The 24,476-nt window shown below is 35.3% G+C and overlaps 1 protein-coding gene and 1 non-coding gene across 4 annotated transcripts in view; one reads left to right on the top strand and one right to left on the bottom strand.

The window, feature by feature from the left end:
• Positions 1-213: 213 nt before the first annotated feature.
• Positions 214-24,476, bottom strand: part of LOC145277770 (large ribosomal subunit protein mL37-like) — a 40,596-nt gene continuing 16,333 nt past the window's right edge. For all 3 annotated transcript variants that reach the window (XM_080129518.1, XM_080129515.1, XM_080129517.1), the window contains exons 3-9: positions 20,297-20,458; positions 15,123-15,220; positions 12,931-13,067; positions 10,618-10,736; positions 8,816-9,001; positions 5,230-5,372; positions 214-533 (exon numbers count right to left, since the gene is read on the bottom strand). In XM_080129518.1, the coding sequence (XP_079985644.1) occupies positions 249-533; positions 5,230-5,372; positions 8,816-9,001; positions 10,618-10,736; positions 12,931-13,067; positions 15,123-15,220; positions 20,297-20,458 (1,130 nt within the window). In that variant the 3' untranslated portion in view covers positions 214-248. The remainder of the gene's footprint in view (positions 534-5,229; positions 5,373-8,815; positions 9,002-10,617; positions 10,737-12,930; positions 13,068-15,122; positions 15,221-20,296; positions 20,459-24,476) is intronic.
• Trnah-aug (transfer RNA histidin (anticodon AUG)) lies at positions 13,429-13,501 on the top strand. Its single transcript has one exon. It is a non-coding gene; the product is annotated as a tRNA-His (tRNA).

Raw genomic sequence — 24,476 nt, 5'->3', positions numbered from 1 at the left:
TCAATCCTCATCTCCAAAATTCAAAAACATAAATTTGATTTTATTATTTAAAAATAAAACTACTTGATCAGTTTATGTGAGTTTTGGAATATGACATTTTCATGTTTTCATCGGTACGTACATCATACATATTTTTCTTTATTTTTGTTTTTTAATATAGAGGGAATTCTTGACAAGGACCTTCTTTTCAACTGAAGAAGCCATAAACACAAAACATGTTCAAACTAGTTTATTATTCTTGAAAATATTTACAACAATTCTGGTAATCCACTGGCATAAAAAGCTAAGAATTTCTTGAATACATTTGGATTGTAATCTACGTATCTTGGATTTTCCAAGTCCTCATTGAGCCACGGTCTAGGCAGAATCTTCTTGAACATGACGTTATCTTCATCGCACCAAATCAAGTTCTTGATCCCGTCAGATGTTTGGAAGTTTAGCGTATTTAGCTGTAAGGACAAAAAGTTGAGCTTGCAAAAGTCCATGTGCACACATTGAACATTTATCGGCTCAGGTAAGATGGTCACGTTCTCCTAAAGTGAAAAAAAAAAAAAATTCATATATTTAATGTTCGTTTTTCCTTGGTTTTACAGTAAAGCACTCAATATTTATATGTGTGTGTGTGTGTGTGTGTATATATATATATATATATATATATATATATATATATATATATTCATATTCAAGCATAAAATATTAAAGATAACAGATTTTCTTTTTATTTATACTTGTTTTTATTTAAAAAATTTTTCTTATTTGTTTTTGTATGAAAATCAAAAATGTTACTGTATGTCTCATATGTATCACAAAAGTTGAATAGCATAGATTTATCTCTTTATTCTTTAACTTATACAATCAGCTTTGTTCCTGACATGTTCCTTAATTATAACTTCCGGTTTGGGGGAAGCAGTTTCAAAAAAAAACTTTAAAAAATTTTTTTATATTACACATAATAAAAAAAATAATATAACTATTTCATGTATACACATATACCACTAGCATTATTTATCCAGCATGGCCTGAGCCCACGTAGAAATATATTGCTGCTCACAGGTATAAAATATAGAAAAATAAAACACAGGGAAACTAAAGAAAACACAAAATACTTTTTGTGAATATTCAGACTCTGGGTGTGTGTTTGACACCATCAACCCTCTATATACTAAGGTTCATATCTATATCTACTGTCAAGGATATTTCCATCAGCTAATTGACTGATTCATTTTTCCATCTGCTTTTTTTTTTATTACATTTTCACCCCAAACAAGGCACATTGCCACTTTGGTGTAGGGGGCTACTATCAGGGGAAACGTCTACTGGGGTACTATGTAGGGAGTTGGGCAGCGAGATGTTGGTTCACGTTGCACTTGAACTTATGCATGTCAGTACAGTTGGGGAAGCAGTGACCTGGAATGGAATTCCAAAGTCTAGCAGTTCTGGGGAAGAAACTACTGGAGTAGAAAGATCTTTTACATCTAGGGATCTCTACAGTGTGGGGGTGGGATTTTGCAGCTTGTCGGGTCTGTCGAGGGTGTTCACGTCGTGGGGGCACAAGTGCTTGCAGTTCATCAGAGCATTCACCATTATAATACTTGTAGAACAGGCAGAGGGATGCAACGTTTCGACGATGGGACAGAGGCTGAAGCTTAGATGCCAGTTCAGGGCCTATCAGATTTGCGACTCTCTTTTGAACCCTGTCAAGGAGCGAGACATGCACCAGCCCAAATATGACAGCAATACTCCATACATGGGCGAATAGTGGCCTTGTAGAGGTACAGGATACTTTCGGGTGCTAGAAGTTTTCTAGCACGGTAGAGAGAGCCCACCTTCCTCGCAGCGGCCCTGGCAATGCTCTCGATGTAATTGTTCCAGCTCATGTTTCCTGTGAACGTTAGGCCAAGGAGCTTGAGAGACGTACTCTCAGATAAAGAGTCGTTGGCCATTGCTATAGGTGGTAGAGAAGGTTTCTTGTAATTATTGAATGAAACCAGTTTTGTCTTGGCGGCATTGAACGTGACCATCCATTTTTGTCCCCATTCCACTACTGATTGGAGGTCATCCTCTAGTGTTTTTGTCATTACTTTAGATATATGTTCATTTGTTTTCCTGTCGTGCCTGCTATAAAGTGTGGTGTCATCAGCATATATACCCATCTCAGAGGCAATTTTGTCGAGGAGGTCATTTATGAATATCAGGAACAGCAGAGGTCCAAGGATAGATCCCTGGGGCACTCCCGCATTTATATCATATTGTTTAGATGTACGACCGTCAAGGACAACCTGGATTTTTCTCTTATCTAAGAAGGATTTAATTATGTTAAGTATTCTACCAGTGATACCGTATGATCTAATCTTCCTGAGGAGACCCTCATGCCATAATCTGTCAAAAGCCTTAGATATATCTAGAGCTACCGCTCTGCCCTCTCCCGCTTTGTCCAGTGAATGGTATATGCGTTCAGAGATTACAGTGAGGATGTCTGCCGTGGAACGGGCTTGTCTAAATCCATATTGTTGGTCGGTCAGAAGTTTAGCATCTGTAAGGTGATGGACTAGAGCATGGTTAATTAAGGTCTCAAATATTTTGGCAAAAAGTGGGAGAAGGCTAATAGGGCGATAATTTAATGGGTCAGTTCTTTCGCCAGAATTCTTGAATACTGATACAACAGAAGCAGTTTTCCAACAGCCCGGAAAGCAAGATTCATTAAGGCATTTGCTGTAGAGTTTGGAGAGAACTGGAGCTACTTCGGCTGAGCACTTTTTTAATAGCACAGCTGGGATGAGGTCGGGTCCACATGCTTTTGAAGTGTCAAGGTTTTTTATGATAGCATGCATCTGAGCAGGGGTGATTATTAGATCGTCAAGCGTGGCATGTGTCCGCATAGGAAATTGAGGTAGGGGGTGGTTTAGAGGGTCCAGTGTGGAGTTTGAGGCAAACCGACTGGCAAGCATGTTAGCCTTCTCGGTTGCTGAGCAAAGAACCTCGTGATTGTTGGTTAGTGGGGGAATTGTTGATTGGGTTAGTGGGGGAATTGTTGATTGAGCCACAATCTGTGTTTAACCGTGTCCAGTTCACGTGCCGTTAAGCGCCCAACTCCCAACTGTCATAGAAATTCATTGGCCTTAACAACACTTCCCACCATCATAAAACTGTCAATCTTAAAGTAACCACAAACCAAATTAAAATATATCTCAGGTCCATTGTTCGATCCCTCCATTACAGTCATCGCCGCAGACTACAGACTGCTCAAGAAGCTTCCATTTGGTGAGCTCCAGCACAGTAAGTGCTCCCATGGTGACCAGAGAAAACAATTTAAAGACGCTTTGAAGGCAACACTGAAGTCCATCAATGTTGATTCATCATCATGAGAGCAGACAGCTTCAGACAGAAAGAAGTGGTAAGCTGTTCTTCACGACGGTGCCCACCAATATGAAAGTGACAGGAAAACTGCTGCAAAGAAACACACACAGGACAACAATGCTTTGAAGCGCTCAACATCTGCTACCATTCCTTGTTCGCATTGTAACAAAACTTTCCATGCATAATTTGGCTTATTAGCCATGTCTGCACTCACGATGATGACCTTCCTACTCCACCCTTCAGGATAATAAGATGATCCTCATCATTCTGATGGACAAACAATGCAGAAGATAAAATATTATGTTCTATAATTTTACTTCAACAGTGTTCAATACGTTAATAAAGATTAGTAGGAGAATTGTAAATAAATTTATTTCATGTAAGCTACACAGAAACGTTTGTGTTTTATTCCTGGAAGAAATTATTAAACTAATTGTGTTGATCTATTGTTTACAGTTGATATTTTTATTTAACTAGTGCTTACTCTAGCTACTAATTAATCCAATTTGTTGGTTTTATTGGCTATTTCAATTTCTTTATTTAAAACATTTGGTTTTTGTTCAGAATTCCTTTCATATGAAAAACAAAAATAAAGAAATATCTGTATGATGTATGTATCTGTGACAAAACAAAAATACCTTATTCCAAAAATCACATAATTCATCAAATAGTTTTATTCTTAAATAAGAAAATCAAATTTTATAAGTATCAGAGAAGTGATTGTCTCCCTTGTCATTTTGAAAAACATCCCAAAAAGCAAAAGAGATAACTCAACAATAATTAAAAATTGGCAAGATGTATGCTGTAATGCTTACAACTTCCCATTAATAACTTAAAAATGATTTTTTTTTATAAAAATAAAACTACTTGATCAATTTACATGATTTTTGGAATATGATATTTTCATTTTGTTAAGAGTATGTACATCATACAGATTTTTATTTATTTTTGTTTTTAATAAAGGGGAATTTCTGGACAAGAAGCAAATTTTCTATTAAATTAGTCATCCTAAAGTAACATTTATTATGTGTCTATTATTTCAAACTACCATTCTCATCTGTATTCTCATCGTGATGAGAATTGATTTCAGATGCTATTCCAAGATAGTCCTATATAACGAACTCTCTACTGACTGCCGTGACAGAGGCATCAAAGAAACGACATAAAGACTCTCTAAAGAAGCGCCGCGGTGACTGCCACATTGACCACCATCAGTGGTCTACTCTCGCTGCTGACCGTGACACCTGGCGACGCACTGTCCATCAGGCTGTCACCTCCTTTGAGGTCTCCTGCACAGAGAATCTACAGGAGAAACGCTGCAGGAGGAAGATCCGGGAAGCCTCAGCAACTATATCTGACATGACTTTTGACTGGAGCTGCTACGGCCAAACCTGCATCTAACGAAATAAAAAAAAAAAACAGAAAGAGAAATGAAACGGTTCATTTCTCTTTACCCCAATCAAAATATTGAATTACAAGTAAAACTAATGATGACATCACTGCATCAGACAAGAGAAGATCTGCGTGGTTGCTGGCCACGTTTTACTTCCATATGTCAACACAATGTGTATGTATACTTAATAACATGTTCCCTTGGTTAACATCTCCAACGTTTAACAGACCTTATGTGACATCTGTTGAATTATCTAACTTGATAAGAGTTGTCTCCCTTGGTTATAAAGGTTAGAAAGCGATGCCCCTTGATTGTGTTCAGGTTTGCTCTGAAACAAAGATGGCGGATCAGGCAAACACAGTAGCATCTATGACTGGATCATGTTACCTAAAACAGCTAACTCTGTTCAACATGGGCAGACGACATAGATGAGAATTAATTAGGTAATCGAACAACAAGTGACTTATCAAAATACTTACCCCAAATTTTCTTTTTGCTTCATTGGATGCATAACCAAAAAGGTACATGAGAGCATTTGCTGTCTGTTGGTGTGTTTTCCAATATGTCTGGTTGACGATGAATAAAGTATGCGGATAAAAAGGTGCATGTCTGTCCTTTAGATCTGAAAAGAAAAAGAAACAACATCATATGTTTAACAGTTTTATTATTAACCAATTCTGCCCAAAATATTTTTTTGGTGCGTTTTTTTTTTTTTTTTTACACATAGGAGTCACCACTTATCAAGGCCTGGAGGCCACTCGAGGATATGGGTTATGGAGTGTACAGTAGTCAATGGGATAATATTGTAATCGTTAATAATCGGTATTTGGTAAACTGGATTACTTAACGGGGTGGTTCTTCAAGAATTTGTTTTTGTTGGACTTGAAGACAACCAAGTTGTAGTCAGCTGTGAAGCAGGAAAATGGAAGAGAGTTCCACAGGCGTGCAGTTCTAAGACAGAATCTTTGTTCATGAAATCTATGTTTTGATTTAGGCACAGATAAAGAGTGGGGAAAATTATTGACAGTAGTTTCAGATAGACGGGTGTTTTTCATGAAAGATTAGCAAGGGGGACCAGGAGTTGGAGCTCAGACGAGCACTTGCATGGAAATAACGATAAAACAAAGACAGACTCACAATGTCTCTTCTGTGGGAAAAAGCGGTAGAAGGATCCCACCATTTTTCCAGCGACCTTGGCAACAGATTTGATGTACATGTTCCATTGCAGATCGAGAGTAAAGGTCAAGCCCAGAAGCTTGTAAAAACATGGAGCCTCCTCAAGACAAGCGCCATCCATTTCAGTTGATGCCAGATGGGGATCAGAGCGTTGATGATGTAGAGATAGAAGCTTGGTTTTAGATGCATTAAAAGTAACCAGCCACCTCTTCCCCCTTTTTCATTATTAGAGTGAAATTCAAAAATCAAAATATTGAATTACAAGTAAAACCAATCGCATCCACTTCATTGATATGTTGCAATAAATGAACATATGAAAAAATGACGAAAACCAATAAGGTAAAAAATTAATTATTAATGAAAATAGTTTTTGTAGACAATTTTTTTTTTTTTTTTACATGGGGGATCACCTCTTATCAAGGCCCGGAAGCCACTCAGGGATAAGGGTTATTGTGTGTACAATAATCAATGGGATAATATAGTACTAATAGTTGGTATTGGAGATTTGATAAAGTGTCTCACTTAAGGGGCCAATTAATCAGGAATTTGTTTATGCTGGACTTGAAGACATCCAAGTTGTAGTCAGGTGGGAAACAGGCAGACAGAAGAGAATTCCACAGGCATGCACTTCTCAGAAAGAAGCTTTGTTTATGGAATCTACGTTTTGAGAGTGGGAAACTTACTGACAGTGGTTTTAGCTAGACGGGTGTTTATCGTGAAAGATCGGCAAGGGGGGACCAGATATTGGAGCTCGGACGAGCACTTGCCATGGAAATAATGATAAAACAAAGACAGGCTTCTGTAGGAGAGAGGTTGCAGGGAAGAGAAAAGGGCATCCCCCACTAACCCACAGTCTATTTTGTACTTTGTCAGGCAGGATAGGCTGTTTTTAGAAGTTCCAACCCAGATGTGGCAGCAGTACTCCATCTTTGGACCTACTTGGCTTTTATACAGATAGAGAATTGCATCAGTAGTGAGATATCTTCTGGAGCGATAGAAGGATCTCACCATTTTCCCAACGTCCCAGGCAACAGACTTGATATATGTGTTCCATTTCAGATCAGGAGTAAAGGTCAAACCCAGGAGCTTGTCAAAACATGAAGCCTCCCTAAACATTTAAGTTTGATAAAAAAAAAAAAAAATAAACAGAAAAGTTAGTATGGTAACAGGGGAGGTAATTATTTTCTAAAAACTTAGAAAATCTTGGGCCAATTTAACAAAACTCATTTTACACTAATTGTCTTCAAAAACTTTTCATTAATAATTAATTTTTCTACCTTATCGTCTTTCGTAATTTTGGGATATTTTCATTACTGTAACATGACAATTAAGTAGATATCATTTGTTTTACTTGAAATTCAATATTTTGATTTTCAAATTTTGTTTTTATAATGAGGAAGTACTCTTATTTAAATAAAGCACTAAGAAAATAGACAAACCTTTTTACATTATAATAAAATGCATTTCTTCTCAAACTAGGGATTTCCATGACTCATTTTGGTATTTCTACAATTTTAATGCCAACCCCTTGCTCTGTTCCTCTGTAAAGTGGCTGAGAAAACAGGATCCTTCAGCATTTCGGCCTTTCCTTTGTTGATCATGACATGCATGTGTGATGATATCAGAGATGCGAGTATTTATTTACCCGCTTTCCAGAAAGTTAGACACGTGAAGTGTGGGTGATATAAAAGTGGGTTCGAACCTGTCATACTCAGGTGCTCAACATGTTGTCAACCACTGTCATAAAAGAGATGCAAGTAGCAAATGGCAAAAAAAAAAAAAAAAAAAAAAAAAAAAATTTGAAATTGAGAATTATTCCAAACCTGGGGAGCCATGACCCTCCTCCTCCTCCTGGATGTATGTAGAAGGTAGTATAAAAGACAACTTTTTTTCCTTAAGTAACTCTAAGTAGTTTCAACTAAGAAAGTAAAAATTAAAATAAAGATACCAAGTACACATGTGGGGAAGAAAGAGACAGGAAATCATTCTTTGGTGAAATAAAAGTCACCTAACTTCCCTATCCTCTTCATTGATTGTCTTAGTCTTCATGGCAAAATTAACATTTTCAGTTTTCAGAGAAAACTTTCATAAGAGAGAAAAGGAAAGCAAAACCAAGCAAAGAAAGGTGAAGAGAAAAAAAACAGGAAAAGAGAAATAAAGATAAAGTGAGAGAGGGTACAAAAAAAAAAGAAAGAAAAAATAAAAAGTGCATTTCTAGTTTCACCTGGATAATAAAAAATTATAATTGCACAAAAACTTTATTATGTACGTATTTATTAGGTTTAAAAAAAAGGCTGTGCATCAAAATTTATGCAAATTCATCCAATATTTTTACTTTTATTAAATAAGATCAAATTTTATTGGTAAATGCTTACTAGCTCGTATTATTACACTGATGTAAGTTTGACTTGTGAACCTTAATGATGGCCGAAAATGGTCGTTCAGAAATATCACTGATTTTTGTTTTTAAAAAAATAATACTAGATGAACTTGCACAATTTTTAGTGTACCATCTTTTTTTTTTAACCTAACATGTAAGTACATAATAAACTTTTTTTGCGTTATTTTGTTGATTTTCTTTTTATAAGCAGTTTTTAATATTGGAGAGAAACTGAAGACCCACCAAATAAAAAGCCTAGCCAAATAGTGATAAAGAAAAAGGTAAGGTAAGGTTCTAGCAATTTGACAGAAATCAATTTTTTCATTTAAAAAAAGTGGATTTCAACCAAAAGGCAGAGAACTCACAGGGTTCTAAAAATGTAAATGCAAATCAACCTTTTCTGAATTTAAAAAAACAAAAATGGAGAACTCAGAGACCCATAATAAATAATTAAGCTTCTTGACACTTTTGTTAGGCAATTGTGGTTCTATTAATAGAAATGAACTTACAATTGAACGATTCCAAGTGATAATTATTTGTGGTCTGCAAGTCGATTGTTGGCTTCAAGGGATACATGTTTGGCAATGTGTAATTGGTGCTAGCATCGATGATGTCATTGTCGGCAAATTTGGGGATAGGTGTTTTCGACGTAAGTAGGAAATTGTTATTGCCCAGTACTTGGATGGTCTTGTTATCTGCAAAGATGAAAAAAAAAAAGACCAGTCATGAAAACATGTCATCATTTCTGGTTGATTGTAAACCTCGGTTAAAAAATAAAAATATACATAGCATGGGAAAATAAAAATACTTTACAATAACTGTTTTTGTCTTAAGTTTTTAATTAAAATATATTTTGTTTAATTAAATTAGTATTGTAGCCCTGGAAGGATCACTAAGAAAAACACGGACATGGAGATCAGTTAGAAAAGGCAAAATATATTGAAACAAAAAACAGCATATACGAAGAACAACCATTGTAGTAAGTAACACCAAGATCGTGGACTACAGAAGTACACTGACCACAATGAGAGTCGTAACTCTCGATCTATTTCTACAGTTCGGAAGAATTCATATCTTGTGCATGGGGGAAGTCCCCACAACAGTTAGACAATGTAAAAATCCTATATTATTATATTACTCTCATCTTGAGTGTTATTCTCACCATAATGAAAAATCTACATATACCACACATTCAAAGAAAAAAAAAACAATCCAGAAAATATCAATTTTTTCTCCTTTGCCAGAAATATTGCACATGGAATATGAGGACAAAATAGGGGAAAGCGAAAGTTTCACGAGTCTACTTTCTATTCTCTATCAGTCTGGATGGCTATTTGCTCCCATGGATCTCATCCACCTTTTCACACCTCTTCTTTTTAATGTTGTTAAGTCTCCACACATTCACCGCATCAGACAAGAGAAGACCTGCCTGGTTGCTGTGCCAGTTCAGTCACGCAGCAAGATTAAAAACAAGAGCTGTGAAATGGCAGCTACGATCTATCAACACTCACATGTGGAGTAGAAATTGCTTCTTCATTTTATTTTTGGCAGTTTAATAACTCTCGCTTCTTTCTGTTTTATCTTCATATTCACCGAACAATGTCTCTGAGCTTACATCGCCTGAAATGGGAAGATAACAACTGAGGTGAGAACAGTCAACTGAATAATCCAAATACCATAAATTTATGAACATTATATAAACGTCATAATTGATTATTGAAATATAATGTTCAATCATTAGTCATCTTTATATTTCAATATCTTAATTAAAAAACAAAAATTAGTTTTCTTATTTTCTTGCTTACAGCATTTAGTTAAAAGCCGTTTTTAGCGTTTGTCCAGAACTGCCACCTCACCCATGAAAACACAAAATTAAAAAGAAATCTGTATGATGTACATACCCATGCCGGAAAGACTATATATTGTACTCCAAAAGTCAGGTAAATTGATCAAGTGGGTTTATTTTAAAGAAAGAAATTCAGTCTCAAACGAATTTGAGTTTTTCTAATGCCTACCCCCCTCCCTATGTTAAGAATGGCTTTCTAAAATCTTGCAAGTTTAAATTATTTGGTGTTATCTCCCTTGTTCCTTCAAACCATTTTCAAGATGGCATTGTGAGATCGTTGTTCATCCTTTAGACATAAAATTTGATTTTCTTATTTAAAAATAAAACTATTGGATCAATTCATGTGATTTTTGGTGTACAGTATTTTCTTTCTGCCAAGAGTATATGCATGATATAGATTTGTTGGGCATTCTGGACAAATACTGGCGTTTTTTATGAAAAAGACTGAAGAATATTGTTTCTTACCATGTGAAAATACTGCTCGAATGTAGGGCGTTTTTATCACAGTTCGATCTTTTAAAATACTGGGGTAAAGTCCCGTTTGACTTTGACATAAACGCAACATATTTTGACAAAGAATTTCACTGCAATTAAAAATGTATGCATATATTAAAATCAACAACATTGTATTCCAAATATATTTTGAATACAAAATCAACTTTGCATTTGTACTCTACAACTCCTTTTTTCACAGAAGAGACATTGCTAGTCTTTCATTATTTCTATAGTACATGCTAAGCGAGCTCCAATTTATGATCTTTTCATAAAACATTCACAGCAAGAACTTGTGTTTTTACCACTATTGCAAAGAACCTTTTCTTTCCTCTCTGTACCTAAAACTAAACAGAATTTCCATTAACAAAGTTTCTTTTCAAGATAGGGCGGAATTTGATTGCTTAAAAGGACAACTTGACAAGTACTTGCTGACATTCATTGGACTTGAAGACGACCATATTGCAGTCATCAGGAAAGAAGTCTCATAGTATTATACATCATCAAACTCGTAATCTCATTAATCTTTATCCTTGAGTAGTTTCTGGCCTTGGTTAAGTGGTGACTCATTAGTAGATGAAAAATATATTTGAAAGCTATGACATCATGATAGTTCCATACAAATCAATTTTTAATTAAAATGACTTGGTGAAAGATTAGTCATTTGAATATTTGGAGTAATAGTTTTTTTTTTTGTTTGAAGTTGTATGGGCCAAGATCAAAGTGTAGTATCTGTTCTTCAGATGCTACACTTCAATTTCTTGTTCTCTTTCAGTGGAGGAGAAATCCTTCACAACTGAGACAATTTTTATTTTTGTTCCTTTTCTCCATGTTAAAAAACGACCCTGGTGTCTAACTCTGTCCCGTGGGGAGGCATTGTAAACAGGAACAATGCGTGATGAGGCGAACGTTATGGTAGCAGACACAAAAATGATATTGTGCGCCAGTGACTTGACTGAAAGCGAGGGTTGTATTGAATTGGATACGCATGCATCACGGAAGCATAAAAGATCATGAATTTCTGAGTGTGGGGAGTCTTGCTTTCTGAGTCAAGCAGATTCATGTTTAGCATTCATTTCGGTGTCAGCTGCTGTTATAGAGAAAGTAGAGAAGGAAAAAGTAGAAAACGACAAAATAGAAAAATTCAATACATCTACCAATGCAATTTACAGATATGAGGTTAGAATAAAGAATATTTGACCTTGTGTCCATGTCACCAGCCTCCGTACAAAATCGATACTGTCTAGGTGACCATGTGTGGATCAAACAACCTTGTTATCAATGCACGTCCAACTTCCAAGAAGGAATACTAACAGAGGTGATCAGCTTGCAAGCTGTTATTGTTGATGGTGTCCCATACCATGTGAAGGACGTGTAACCCTGGGCAAATGCCATCCCATCTGGTAGAGTAGATAACACTGGGTATATTACACTGCCTGGCTGACAGACAACATGAAGTGGATAAATCTCAGAACCACTTGAGTGATGAAGCACATGTCAAGGATAACCCGCAAGACCTTGTCTGTACTGTGATTAGGAGGGAGTGTAGACAATATGTGACAAACATCATGGCAGCAAATGCAAAAATGGTATTGTATGTTCACGATTGAACTGAAAGTGAGACCCATATTTATTTGCATATGTGCGAGTATAAAAGATGGTGAATTTCTGAATGTGGGAAGTCTTCGTTTCTGGGTCAGGCAGATCCATACATGCCATTCGTTTCAGTGATAACTGCCATTGTAGAAGAATGAAAGGAGAAAGGCATAAAAAATGATGAAGCAAAACGACCCAACATAGTTGTTTCTCTTTAGATTGGGAACTCTTCTTAGCTAGAGTTGTGATTGTGGTGTCACAAGTCTTGAAAAAAAAAAAAAAAGAAGACTTGAGTGTTGAATGAGAGTTGTGAGATTGCTACAATGTTATTTATGCATCTTTTGTAGGAAGAAAAATAAAAATGCTGTTTCAAAACACTAATAACTATTTTTAGATAAAAATATTGAAAAAAAGAGAAAAAAAGAGAAATGCTTCAGAATAACAAATAATCTATTCCATGAAGAAAGAATACATTTTTCAAAGATATTTTTTCATAAAATAACCTGATTAAAACTTTTAGTATGTAACCACCGTACATGAATTTATTTACCAAAAATAAAAAGTCAGATACAGTGACAGGCTAAACTTGTTCCTTTTATTTGTCTGAGTAAGTGGGATGCCGAATTTTCACTTAGTCTAAGTTACATTAGATTAAAGTTTAAATAACATTTTAAAAAAGCAAAGACTTACGCAGACTTGAACAAGTGAATTCCATGTTGGGTTTTGAATTTAAAACCAATCTTTTCTTTGTCGATACGTTTTGGCAATTTATCCTCATCTGTGTGCCATTTCTGTGATTGCATGATATAACGCTGAATGAGAAGATCCTGGCAAAAAGAAATTGGGAAAAAAAAAAATAATAAAAGTACACACAAAAAGGATTATATTATTAATAAAATTCTAAATGTTTGTTTATTTATTTATGTGTGTGTGTATATATATATACCAATAAAACTTTTGAACGGATGCACCGAATTGAGAAATTCTTTTTTTCCCTAAAAGTGTGAGTCTTTAGATTGTCCTTATCTATATAGGGTTCATAACGAACAATTCCGAATCACACAAAAAAGTCCGAAATAAGGGTTTTTGGGTCGTTTTGTGCAATTGTCGAAAAAGTTACCTGCCCAGATTAATGGAATTTAGCACTGTCTGTATACAGTCGCAGTAACATCTTTTGGCATACAGACAGGACTTGTGGCACAATGGATAACACATCTGACTATGGATCAGAAGATTCCAGGTTCGAATCCTGGCAAGTTCGTAATAATTTTACCCATCGTTTTATCCAATGTTTACTCATTATCCTTACCCTTAGTTTTTTTTTTTTTTTTCAGTGATTTTGTTTTGTGCATATTGGAATTTCCCATACCCCGAGTACACAGGGTAAGCGTTGATGGTAAACGATGTTGAGTGTACTTGATGTTGAGTGTACTTGATGTTGAGTTTGCTCAATTTTGTGTTTGACTCAGCATTGTGTGTGTCGATGTGGCGCAGCCACTAGTATTAAATATGATTTCTAAAATTTAATAACAATTCAAAGGTTTAAAGATTTTTAAAAATTAAATTTAATACTGTTTTTAATTTTAAAAATACAAAATGATTTTAAAAATACACATTAAAATAAACTAACCTTTTCAAATGAGGACATGGTGTCTTAGAGGATGATATCATGACAACGGAACAGATACTACACTACTCACCCTATCACTTGAATTGAGTATTAAAAGATAATACAGTTTTACATTAGTAGAGATACACTGTGCTTTCAATAAGTTTCCAGACTTTATTCATATGGGAACTTTTATTGATAGTACATACATGAAACTCTAGTCCCCTTTCGAAGTTATCTCCTTCGGATGCAATGCACTCGTTGTACCATTCAAACAACTTCTGGAAGACCTCATGAAAGTCCTCTTGTATGACCGTATCAATGACCCTTGTCATAGCCTCTTTCCTCTCCTCAATTGTCTCATAACGACAATCTCTTTCATCTCCTCAATTGCCTCATAATGATAGCCACTAAAGTTTTCCTTAAGCTTAGGGAATAACCAAAAGTCACAGGAAGCAAGGTTTGGAACTGCCTTGGTGGCCATTTTGGTCATGACAACGTCTTTCTTTCTGGTCTTCTCTGAGCAACCTTGGTAAAAACTTTGCGCAGATCTTCTGCATCTTCAATTCCTCACGAATAATTGTGTGTACAGTTCCCACACTAACATCAAACTGTGCACTTATTGTCTCTATAGACAAACGATGGTCCTTATCTATGAAATTCTTTATTTGGCCAATCATCTTTGGTGTTCTCACTTCCTTACTCCTAGTAATAGATAAAAACTGATTTCTATTATAAATTTACAATTAAAAAACAAAAATTCTTTTATAATTTACTAGCGGGGGTGCCTGGCATTGCCCAGATGTTTAGGTGGTGTAGTAAAAAACCAGGGGGGGGGGGAGGATCAAAACAATAGTAGGGAGAGGTATTAAAGAAAAAAAAAGTGGTAGCAGGCAGGCTCGAACCCGTAACGCGAAGGAGAAAAAGGTTTAAAAAAAAAAAAAAAAAAAAAAAAGTGACATCTTAGCCAATGTCTCCATCGCTCGACCGGAAGTTCCAAACATTGAAATTAAGCGTGGTCAATTCAACTGATACGATGACTTGTGAAAATGGCAACGCAAAAACCAACCCCTCCTTGTAGAAAACTGGCCAGTTGAGGATGAAGGAATTAATGATTTTGGCCAGTTTTTCGATATTTGTCGTCAGAGACGTCAAGCTTCAAAATGATACCATTCTCGTCAGGATCTGTCGCGTCAGTCGAAAGATTTTGGCAGACATACAAACATACATACATTCACACAAACCGACAATTCAGATTTATATTATAGACTACCTGGTTTGGTATTTCCACTTTGCCAACTAATTTTTCAACTGACGGGGGAAGACCTTTGAAGTATTGCGACTTGGTCAGAACTTGTGCTTGTTTAATACCTAAAAATAAAGAGAGAGACAATGTTATTGATAATATATAAGTTAGGCAGTTCAAAATTCAATCTTTTTTTTTTTTTTCTTTCATTTTCTTCATCCGATCGGGTGTCAGATATTCATCCACTATCTCATATATTCCAACCGAGAGAGTGTTTTAAGATCCTAACCATCCCTTTAAGTGCAACTGTTTGTATCTTGTGCACTTGGTTCACCAGGTATATTTGCCAGGTAGTTTTTGAAATTCTTTTTTGAGTGTGGTTGCTCCTATATATACTGGAGTGATCGAGATCTTCCAATTTCTTTTCATGTCGTACATAAGATCTTGGTATTTTGTTATCTTTTCACTCTCAGATCCGTTTAACCCAGCATCATTGGAGACACTAACTTTTACTAAGATCGTTCTTTCTCCTTCTTGTTCTATATCATTATGTCAGGTTTAATAGGTCCATTTTCTAAGTACGTAACTGTACGAACTGTATAACCATACTGGATGATATATGACTTATTTCCAACTATTGTTTTAGTACATGGTGTCCAAAAAGTCACCAAAGGGTTTAAAATCTTTGTCATTTTATCATCAATGATTATTTTTTCTCTGTTTCAGATATTTTACGGATAATATTTTGCAAATGAATTATGGATAAGTATAGCATTGAACAATGTATGCAAGTTATGAAATTCTTTTACCAAAATCAGGGGTCAATTGTTTTGACTCAAAGAGCTTATCAACAGTATTTTAATGTAAGAGATAGCCCATGTTACAACACAATTCAAAACATTGTGTGCTGATTTGAAGACCAAGGAGCTGTACTTGATCTTCTGTGAGCTGGCAGACCTCAAAAAGATCAGAAATGAAATAAGGGAGTTAAATCGCAATCCAGAGATTCTGCAATCTGTCATGAATAATGTTTTGGAAAGAGCACACGGTGAAAATGGGTAACATTTAAAAGATATTTTTCATAAATAAAGATTGTTTGCATTTTGCATTTGTTTTCCTTTAATTTCCCAATATCTTAGTCAGATTTTGTTAAAATTACAGAAAGACATCATTAAAAATAAAGAATCTATTTAAGTTCAAAACCCTTCAGTGACTTTTGGAACAGCCTGTATATATTCTCAGAACTTGCTGTTACATTTGATATTCAACTTTTTACGGATGATCCAATGAAGATATTTAGACACTCCATTTTGTTGCACTGTATGATAACTGTCCCCTAGTAGAACTTTACAACTAGATGTCAGGTAGCTCACACCCTCTACTTGTGTGTGACAGAACCTGCACTTGTCATTGCTGAGACCATTCAATTCTTCAAAGCATTGCTCACCATGCCTAGAACTTGGGTAGTTATTATAATCCTTTCTTAGTCATAAAGTAGAGTGATCCTCTTTTTAGCCAGGCTATAGTTATTGATGAATTCATGCAGATCATATTCTAATCTTGTATGACACTAATAAACTATTGGCAATATTCAACAGAGAAATCCTTCCAACAACATCAAATGATCCATAATCTTATCAACAGAAATCAGCAGTAATTTCTCATTGACACGTTGTAAGTAGATAGCTCAATGGATAGTGACATCTCTTAGTAGTGGTAGTTGTGTTAAATAGATTTTAAGTCGACATAATTTCTCATTAAATATTATATCTAAAAAAACAACAACATAAAACATGTTTATCTTCATATACATAATTTGTTATTGCAATATGTTTACCACTTTGAACTCAGCATTTACTCACAATTTTAACGTTAATTTTTATTTGTCGAATAAAATTCAAATAAACTTGAATTAAGAAAATATCGGCTAATATTCTTAGAGTTCCCTGCAATAAAAAAAATAATGATTTATTTGTAAAGAAAATAACTTTTATGAACATTCAGAAACTCCCCCAAAAGTAAAATAGGCATTGTAATTTAAAAAAAAAGTGAAAATGGTATCGGAAGATTGTATTTTTTAATACTATTTTTTTATAGTCCATATTATCATGCTTGTTTAAAAATACAATTAAAGTAGTATTTATTGAAAATATGGTATTAGTAACATTGAAATGATGAAGTTTAGAAAAGAAATTATGCTTATTACATCCCTGAAGAAATCATTCTAGACTGAGTTAATTTTTTTTTTTTTTGAGTAAATGTTTTCTAATGTGTTTGAAAGTATAGGTCAAATAATTTTTATTGCATCTTTTTTTAATAATGAAATGAAAACAAAAGTTTAAATAATGAAAATAATTTTAATAAGCCTCTCAGAACGTATAAGCATGATTTAAACATTTCAAAAGTGGAAAAAGTTACAATGATTTGATAAGTGACATCTTTGTTTTTTGAATATCAAATTCTGGAATGTGAATAATAAAATCGGATTAGTTAGATAGCGTGTTGTATACATAGTGGAACGATGAAATTGTCGCCCAAGAAAAGATGATATCATTCCATTTCCATTTGATGAAAACCAGTTTTTTTTTTGTTGTTGAATGCCATCAACTAGTTGGCCAGTTGTGTACAAATTCGAAGAGTGTCAGGAGTCTTCTATCATGTTTAAAAGTGACACAATGTTCAACAAGCAAGATCAGAGATGTGCCACTGTACAACTCATGCTCTCTACCAATCCAAGTTATGACAGCAGGACCATTGCCAGCACCCTCAAAATGTATCACTGGATTGCCATGAATAACAGGAATGTGCCCAGGGTTGAAAACAATACTTCCAGCCACTGTTATGGTCTTTGGTTTGGTTTCAAGTGAGGGCCACATCACGTCACCTCACATCTTTGGCCGCTGGCAGACCCTGGGTGTGGCAGCAGGACTTGGTGCTGGCCCACAAGTCCAAAGAGACCCAGGCTGGGTTTTAGAAGATGTGCTATGACTTTGTACCCTTCTCTCACTGGCCCCTCTACTTCCCCAACCCGAACCTGCTGGGCTACTTCATTTGGTTGTACGCCAAGAACATCACCAACATGACCTCCCACAACACCAAAGCCGGCTTGATCACCGCCATCAGCCGAGTATTCGCAGAGCTCTCACTGGTGCTTGTAGAAAAGGCATGCTCCCAGTTTCGGAGCTGTATCTAGGGGGTGATTGAGGCTGAAGGCAGCTACATTGAATAGATGTCAGCTCTACTACATAATCAAGTTAACAACTGATTTTTTCAATAATAGTTTTAAATAAAGCTGTAGTGTTGTTTTGTTTAGGGCGACACTTTTATCGTTCCACTCAGTATAATATGTGTCATGATTATTGTATTTGACAATCTGATATTCAAGTATTTCTCAAATTTGTTTTTCTTTACATATACATTTGAACTGGTAATATTTAACAGAATTTATGAGTGTTATTTTCATGGGATATTACTGAATTTAGGAATAGGAGATGCCATGTTTTAATTTCAACTGTTTTTGTGTAATGTTTAAAAATTATATTTGATTAGACCAGAATAGGATTGTGGCCAGTTAATCAAAGCTCTAAAAAAAGTAAGAAGAATAAGCCCAAGGGAGCAATCTAAATTTACTCATGAAATGTATGACAGATAAAATACAATTTCACAGAAGTATAAAATGAAACAATGACAGAAAGAACTTGAAAAATTATCCTATTATCGATGGTGGCAGTTGTAGATCTCTACCCCCAAATTCAAACCAAATTTACAACCCTTCCTTTTCATAACCTATCATACTTTCATAAATCAGAGTCCATTTTCTGTAGCCTGTTTTTGAACCCAGTCAACGACGAGTACTTTTGCTAGTATATATATATATATATATATATATATATATTAGTCATCCACATACAGTACTGTTTCGCTGTTTCACAGCTCATCAGTGCGGCTAGACAAGCAACTATCTCAAGCCAGGATCGAAACCCGATCGCCCAAATGGCAGTCAGAGCTTCTAACCGTTGTGCTATGCGGGCTGTGAATTAACAATGTTTTGGCACTGTCCAAAGTACCTAAGCTCAATTTGTTTACACAAAGAGCATCACTTCATACGCTAATGGTAATTTGTATATCACTTCCCAAATGCTCAACCTAAGATAAGGAGCAGTGACCTTGTCTGTGTGCATATGGAAAGTCTTTACCAAATTCCTCTGTCAATTTTTGATCTACAGACTTGAAACTTGATATATAGTTGATTTAGACCTGTGCAAAAAATTTGATTTTGTTTCTAGCTTGTAAAATTGCAATTAAGAAGCCCAAATTGAAAAAAAAAATTGATGTTGGCAAGTTGACTAAACACATTATTTTCTAAGCATGCGTAAATGCACATTTATATCGTTTACAACGTTATTTCGCAAGGTTTTCTATGCGTACCGACATAATACATGTGATTATGGATAAAGTTGGCGCCATCTGTATTTTGGTTTCAATTCTAGTTGATGGCATCCAAATCATTTTTTAAAAACTTTTTGAAACTATAACTATATATAATAAGCCAAGCATGCAAGGTCCCCGTCTACAAGTGAAAAATTTACTTTCACCATGACTAATGTTTGTGCAAAATTTTTAAAAAATCCAAGGCATGACTATTGAGAAAAGTGCAAACAAATGAACAGATAAACGATTTGTGGTCAATTTTACCCCTATAATGGCCCCCAGGGGCGCAACCAGAGTTATCCCAGAAAATTTGTTCCGGCAAAAATTTTCTTTTACCATGACTGATGTTTGTGCAAAAAATAAAAAAAAAAATATTCAAAGCATAATTATTGAAAAAAGTGTGAACAAATGAACAGACAAATGGAAGTGAATTACGTGGTTCAATCCCTTATTTGTCGGTGGACTAATAATAGAGAATCGACTCTATAATAATAAACATGACAGTTGCATGAACAAAAATATAATATTCATGCATATTTTACGACTAAGTAATGTTGCACAGCCTGCTAGTAATTATCTATTTGTATGAATAAATGCGAAAGATTTTGTCTTGTGTTTACAAAAAATGTTTATTATTTAAAATGCTGTTTTAAGTAGCAAAGTGAGTAGAAGCAAATCCAGTAAAGAATGAACATAAAATGTTAATTTATCCCTGTGTTGAGAAGCAAGGAATACTCTTGCATTGCAGCAAATGATTAAAGCAAACTTACCTTCGAAAAGGCGACATCTTTGATTACAGACAAGAATTGGGTCCTCATGATAGTTGCTTTGTTCTTCAAGTGGCGGATGGGTAGTCCATGCAATATCATTCTTTACGGGAGGCTCCCACTTAGGCAATTCTGGTTTTTCTGTCGGATCAGCAACTGTAACATCTAAAAAAAAAAGAGAGAGAAGCTGGTTGTTGAGTTTTATTGCATATCAACCTTTTTTTTTTACATCACTTTGTATACGAATCGTTTGCAGATTAATTTTTGTAGATGTACATTTTATAAATGCAGAGCCTGTAAAAATGTGTAATACTATCATAAAAACACTAGAAAAAAATGTGATCCATTGGGTCACCCATTTAGCTCAGGCTAAATTGGTTGAACCAGAAAAAGTGAATTTGCAAAGTCAATTAAATAGAAAACAAGTCTATACTCATATAAATTTCTTTTTTTATTTTTGTGTATTGATATTCATATTAAAAACTCTTTTTTCTATTTACTTAAAAAGAAAATACAACTGTGTTATATATGGGTCGTGAAATTGCATTCATCTGTAAAAGATCTAGCTGATTTGCATATTTTTTAAACATTCATTTTGATTAATTCCCTATTAGTTTTTTGATTTTCTTATGGGATGCTCATCTTTAGTTAACTATTACGTGTAATTATATTCATGCAGATAATCTACATGATTTATACTTGCGTAATATTTGCATAAAAGGGTTATAGTAATCACAAAGCTCTTTCTATATATATATATTTATGTATGCGTATATTTGTTTAAAAATGTTGCCTATCAAACTCCTCTGTCAGTTTTTGGTCTACAGACATGAAACTTCATATATAGAGTATTTGAACCCATGCGAAACTTTATATTTGGGTTTAAGCTGGGGAAAATTGGTGCAAAAGTGTGAAAATTAAAAAAATGAAATTTACCAGGTGAAGGGCGAACAACAGCATTACGAATATGCATGCCTAACGTAATAGCTATTAGGTCATGTTTTAATTTTTAACCTTGTAGCAAACATGTCTTCATAGCTTAAGGCATTAACGTCAAAGGAAAAAAGTAAATTGTAAGCTAAACATTTTGGTTTTGAGTCTCATTGTTGGTGGTGTACAAGTAATTTTTTAAAAACTTTTTAAATCCTTACTATATATTGGGTCCAATATAATATAATAATAAATATGAAATCTGCATTAATCAAAATATCATATTTAAGCATATTTTACGACCGGGCTATGCCAGGTGGCCTGCTAGTAAAGAAGACAAAATCCAAAATTAGAGTGTTTCTGCTTAATGTACTTCCTCCTTTCATTTTAGTGATATTCCCTTTATTCAAAATAATCATATTAACGCGTGGGTTCTGTGAATTTCCTCAAGTGTTCCCTTTGGAGAAAATACCAAGTTCATTAGGTGGTCTATATGGATATATGAGCCCTTATTATAACTATTATTAGATGCTGCGTGTTTGTTTCGGGATGATATATGTGTAGTGTTATTTATTTATAGATCAGCATTTGGATTAAATTCTGGTTTATATGCATCATTTATTTGTTTATAATACTTTTGAACAAATTGAATTATTTATGCAAAAAAAGCATTTTAACTTAACACAGGCTTAGGTTCAAACAAATCTTAAACCAGGTTTAGGTTCAAACAAATCCAACTTGCATCCTCCCTTGAGGCTTGAATTCACGAACATCCGTGGGCTTAGAACTAATTTAGCTGATGTTGAAGCATTTCTCCTAACAAATACCCCGGATATCTTAGCACTAAGTGAGACTAACCTATATCCATACCCTCTAACTACTTTAACATGCCTGGATATCTCCCCCTCTGCCGTAAGGACTCTGACAGACATATGCACGGACTTGGAGTCTAGATTCGTAATACCCTCCCCTTGACTAGAGAAACAAACCTAGAATCGGAAGATCAAGCCTTTATGTGCTTTAGACTAAACATACAACATAACATTAGCTACTTTTATTTTCTCTACCGCTCTCCCTCAACCCAGGACTGCACCATAATAAGCAAAGTCTTTGACAGCATAGACACAGCATTCTCCCTCGACACTAGTCCACCACAGAAACTGGCTTGGATTCTCTACTTACAGACGCAGCATGCAGTACAACACATAGCTTCTCTATATCTCACTCCCTATCACAAATTGTTACTTTTCCAACCCGTTTTCCAGACCAGCAAGAACAACACGCATCTCTTCTAGCTCTGTTTCTGACCACAGTTTCCGATGATTGTATAACAAATGCCAACAGCCCACTTGGGAATGCTCATCATGCAGTGATAATGGTCGAAATCGCGCTAAACTCTAGAGCCAAAACTGAAGAGCCATTGCTCAAAACAATGAGATATTATAAAAAGGCTGACTGGGAAGCCATCAGGGATCTTATCAGAGATGCTGAACAGTGTGCAAATGAGACCACTGAATGGTTCAAAACAGAAATTGAAGCACATGTTCTCATGCGGAAATTTTATAGCAAGCCCCACTCTCCCTAATGGTTTACTTCTACTTGCGCAACTGTCATTGCTCAAAGGCAGCATGCGTACCGCAGATTTAACCGACATAAGTCCAGTTCAAACAGACAGAAGTATATAGAAGCTAGAAGTAACTGTAAGAAAGAAATAGCGACAGCTAAGAGAGTATTTACTAAAACCACCAAAAAACGCATCGAAGCACAAAAATTAGGAACCCGTGACTTCTGGAAAATCTACAACAGTGTAGTAAATAATGGGCAATCAACAATTCCCCCACTAACCAACAATCACAAGGTTGTTTGCTCAGCAACCAAGAAGGTTAACATGCTTGCCAGTCGGTTTGTCTCAAACTCCACACTGGACCCTTCCAACCACCCCCTCCCTGACTTTCCTTTGCGGACAGACGCCACGCTAGACGATTTGAAAATCACCCCTGCTCAGGTGCATGCTATCATAAAAAACCTTGATACTTCAAAAGCATGTGGACCTGATCTCATCCCAGCTGTGCTATTAAAAAAGTGCTCTGCCAAAGTAGCTCCAGTTCTTTCCAAACTCTACAACAAATGCCTTAAAGTAATTTTGCTTTCTGGACTGCTGGAAAACTGCTTCTGTGGTACCAGTTTTTAAGAATTCTGACGAAAGAACTGACCCATTAAATTATCATCCCATTAGCCTCCTCCCACTTTTCGCCAAAATATTTGAGACAATAATTAACCAAGCTCTAGTCCATCACCTTACAGATGCTAAACTTCTGACTGACCAACAATATGGATTTAGACAAGCCCGTTCAACAGCAGACATCCTAACTGTAATCTCTGAATGTATATACCAGTCACTGGACAAAGCGGGGGAGGGTAGAGCAGTAGCTCTAGATATATCTAAGGCTTTTCACAGGGTATGGCATGAGGGTCTCCTCAGGAAAATTAGATCATATGATATCTCTGGAAGAATACTTAACATAATTAAATCCTTCTTAGATAAGAGAAAAATTCAGGTTGTCCTCGACGGTCGTACATCTAAACAATATGATATAAATGCGGGAGTGACTCAAGGGTCTCTCCTTGGACCTCTATTATTTCTAATATTCATAAATGACCTCCCTGACAAAATTGCTTCTGATATGGGTATATATGCTGATGACACCACACTCTATAACAGGCACGACAGGAAGACAAATGAACACATATCTAAAGAAATGGCAGAAACACTAGAGGATGACCTCCAATCTGTAGTGGAATGGGGACAAAAATGAATGGTCACATTCAATGCTTCCAAGACTAAACTTGTTTCCTTCGATAATTACAAGAAACCTTCTCTACCACCAATAGCAATGGCCAATGACTCTTTATCTGAAAGTACATCTTTCAAGTTCTTTGGCCTAACGTTCACAGGAAACATGAGTTTGAACAATTACATTGAAAGCATTGCCAGGACTGCTGCGAAGAAGTTAGGTACCTATCTATCTATCTATATATATATATATATATATATATATATATGAGAGAGAGAGAGAGAGATAGATAGATAGAGGGAGAGAGAGGGGAGAGAGAGAGAGAATGAAATATATATAATATATATATATATATATATAGATAGATAGATAGATAGATAGATAGAGGGAGAGAGAGAGAGAGAGAGAGAGAGAGAGAGAGAGAATGAAGTACAAAACATAATTGAATTCACTTCTTT

The sequence above is a fragment of the Euprymna scolopes genome, chromosome 6 (assembly GCF_053919585.1).
Source record: "Euprymna scolopes isolate OS-2025 chromosome 6, ASM5391958v1, whole genome shotgun sequence".
NCBI lineage: Eukaryota > Metazoa > Mollusca > Cephalopoda > Sepiida > Sepiolidae > Euprymna > Euprymna scolopes.
Note: the sequence above shows the minus strand (reverse complement) of the source record. Positions and strands in the feature narration are given on the sequence as shown.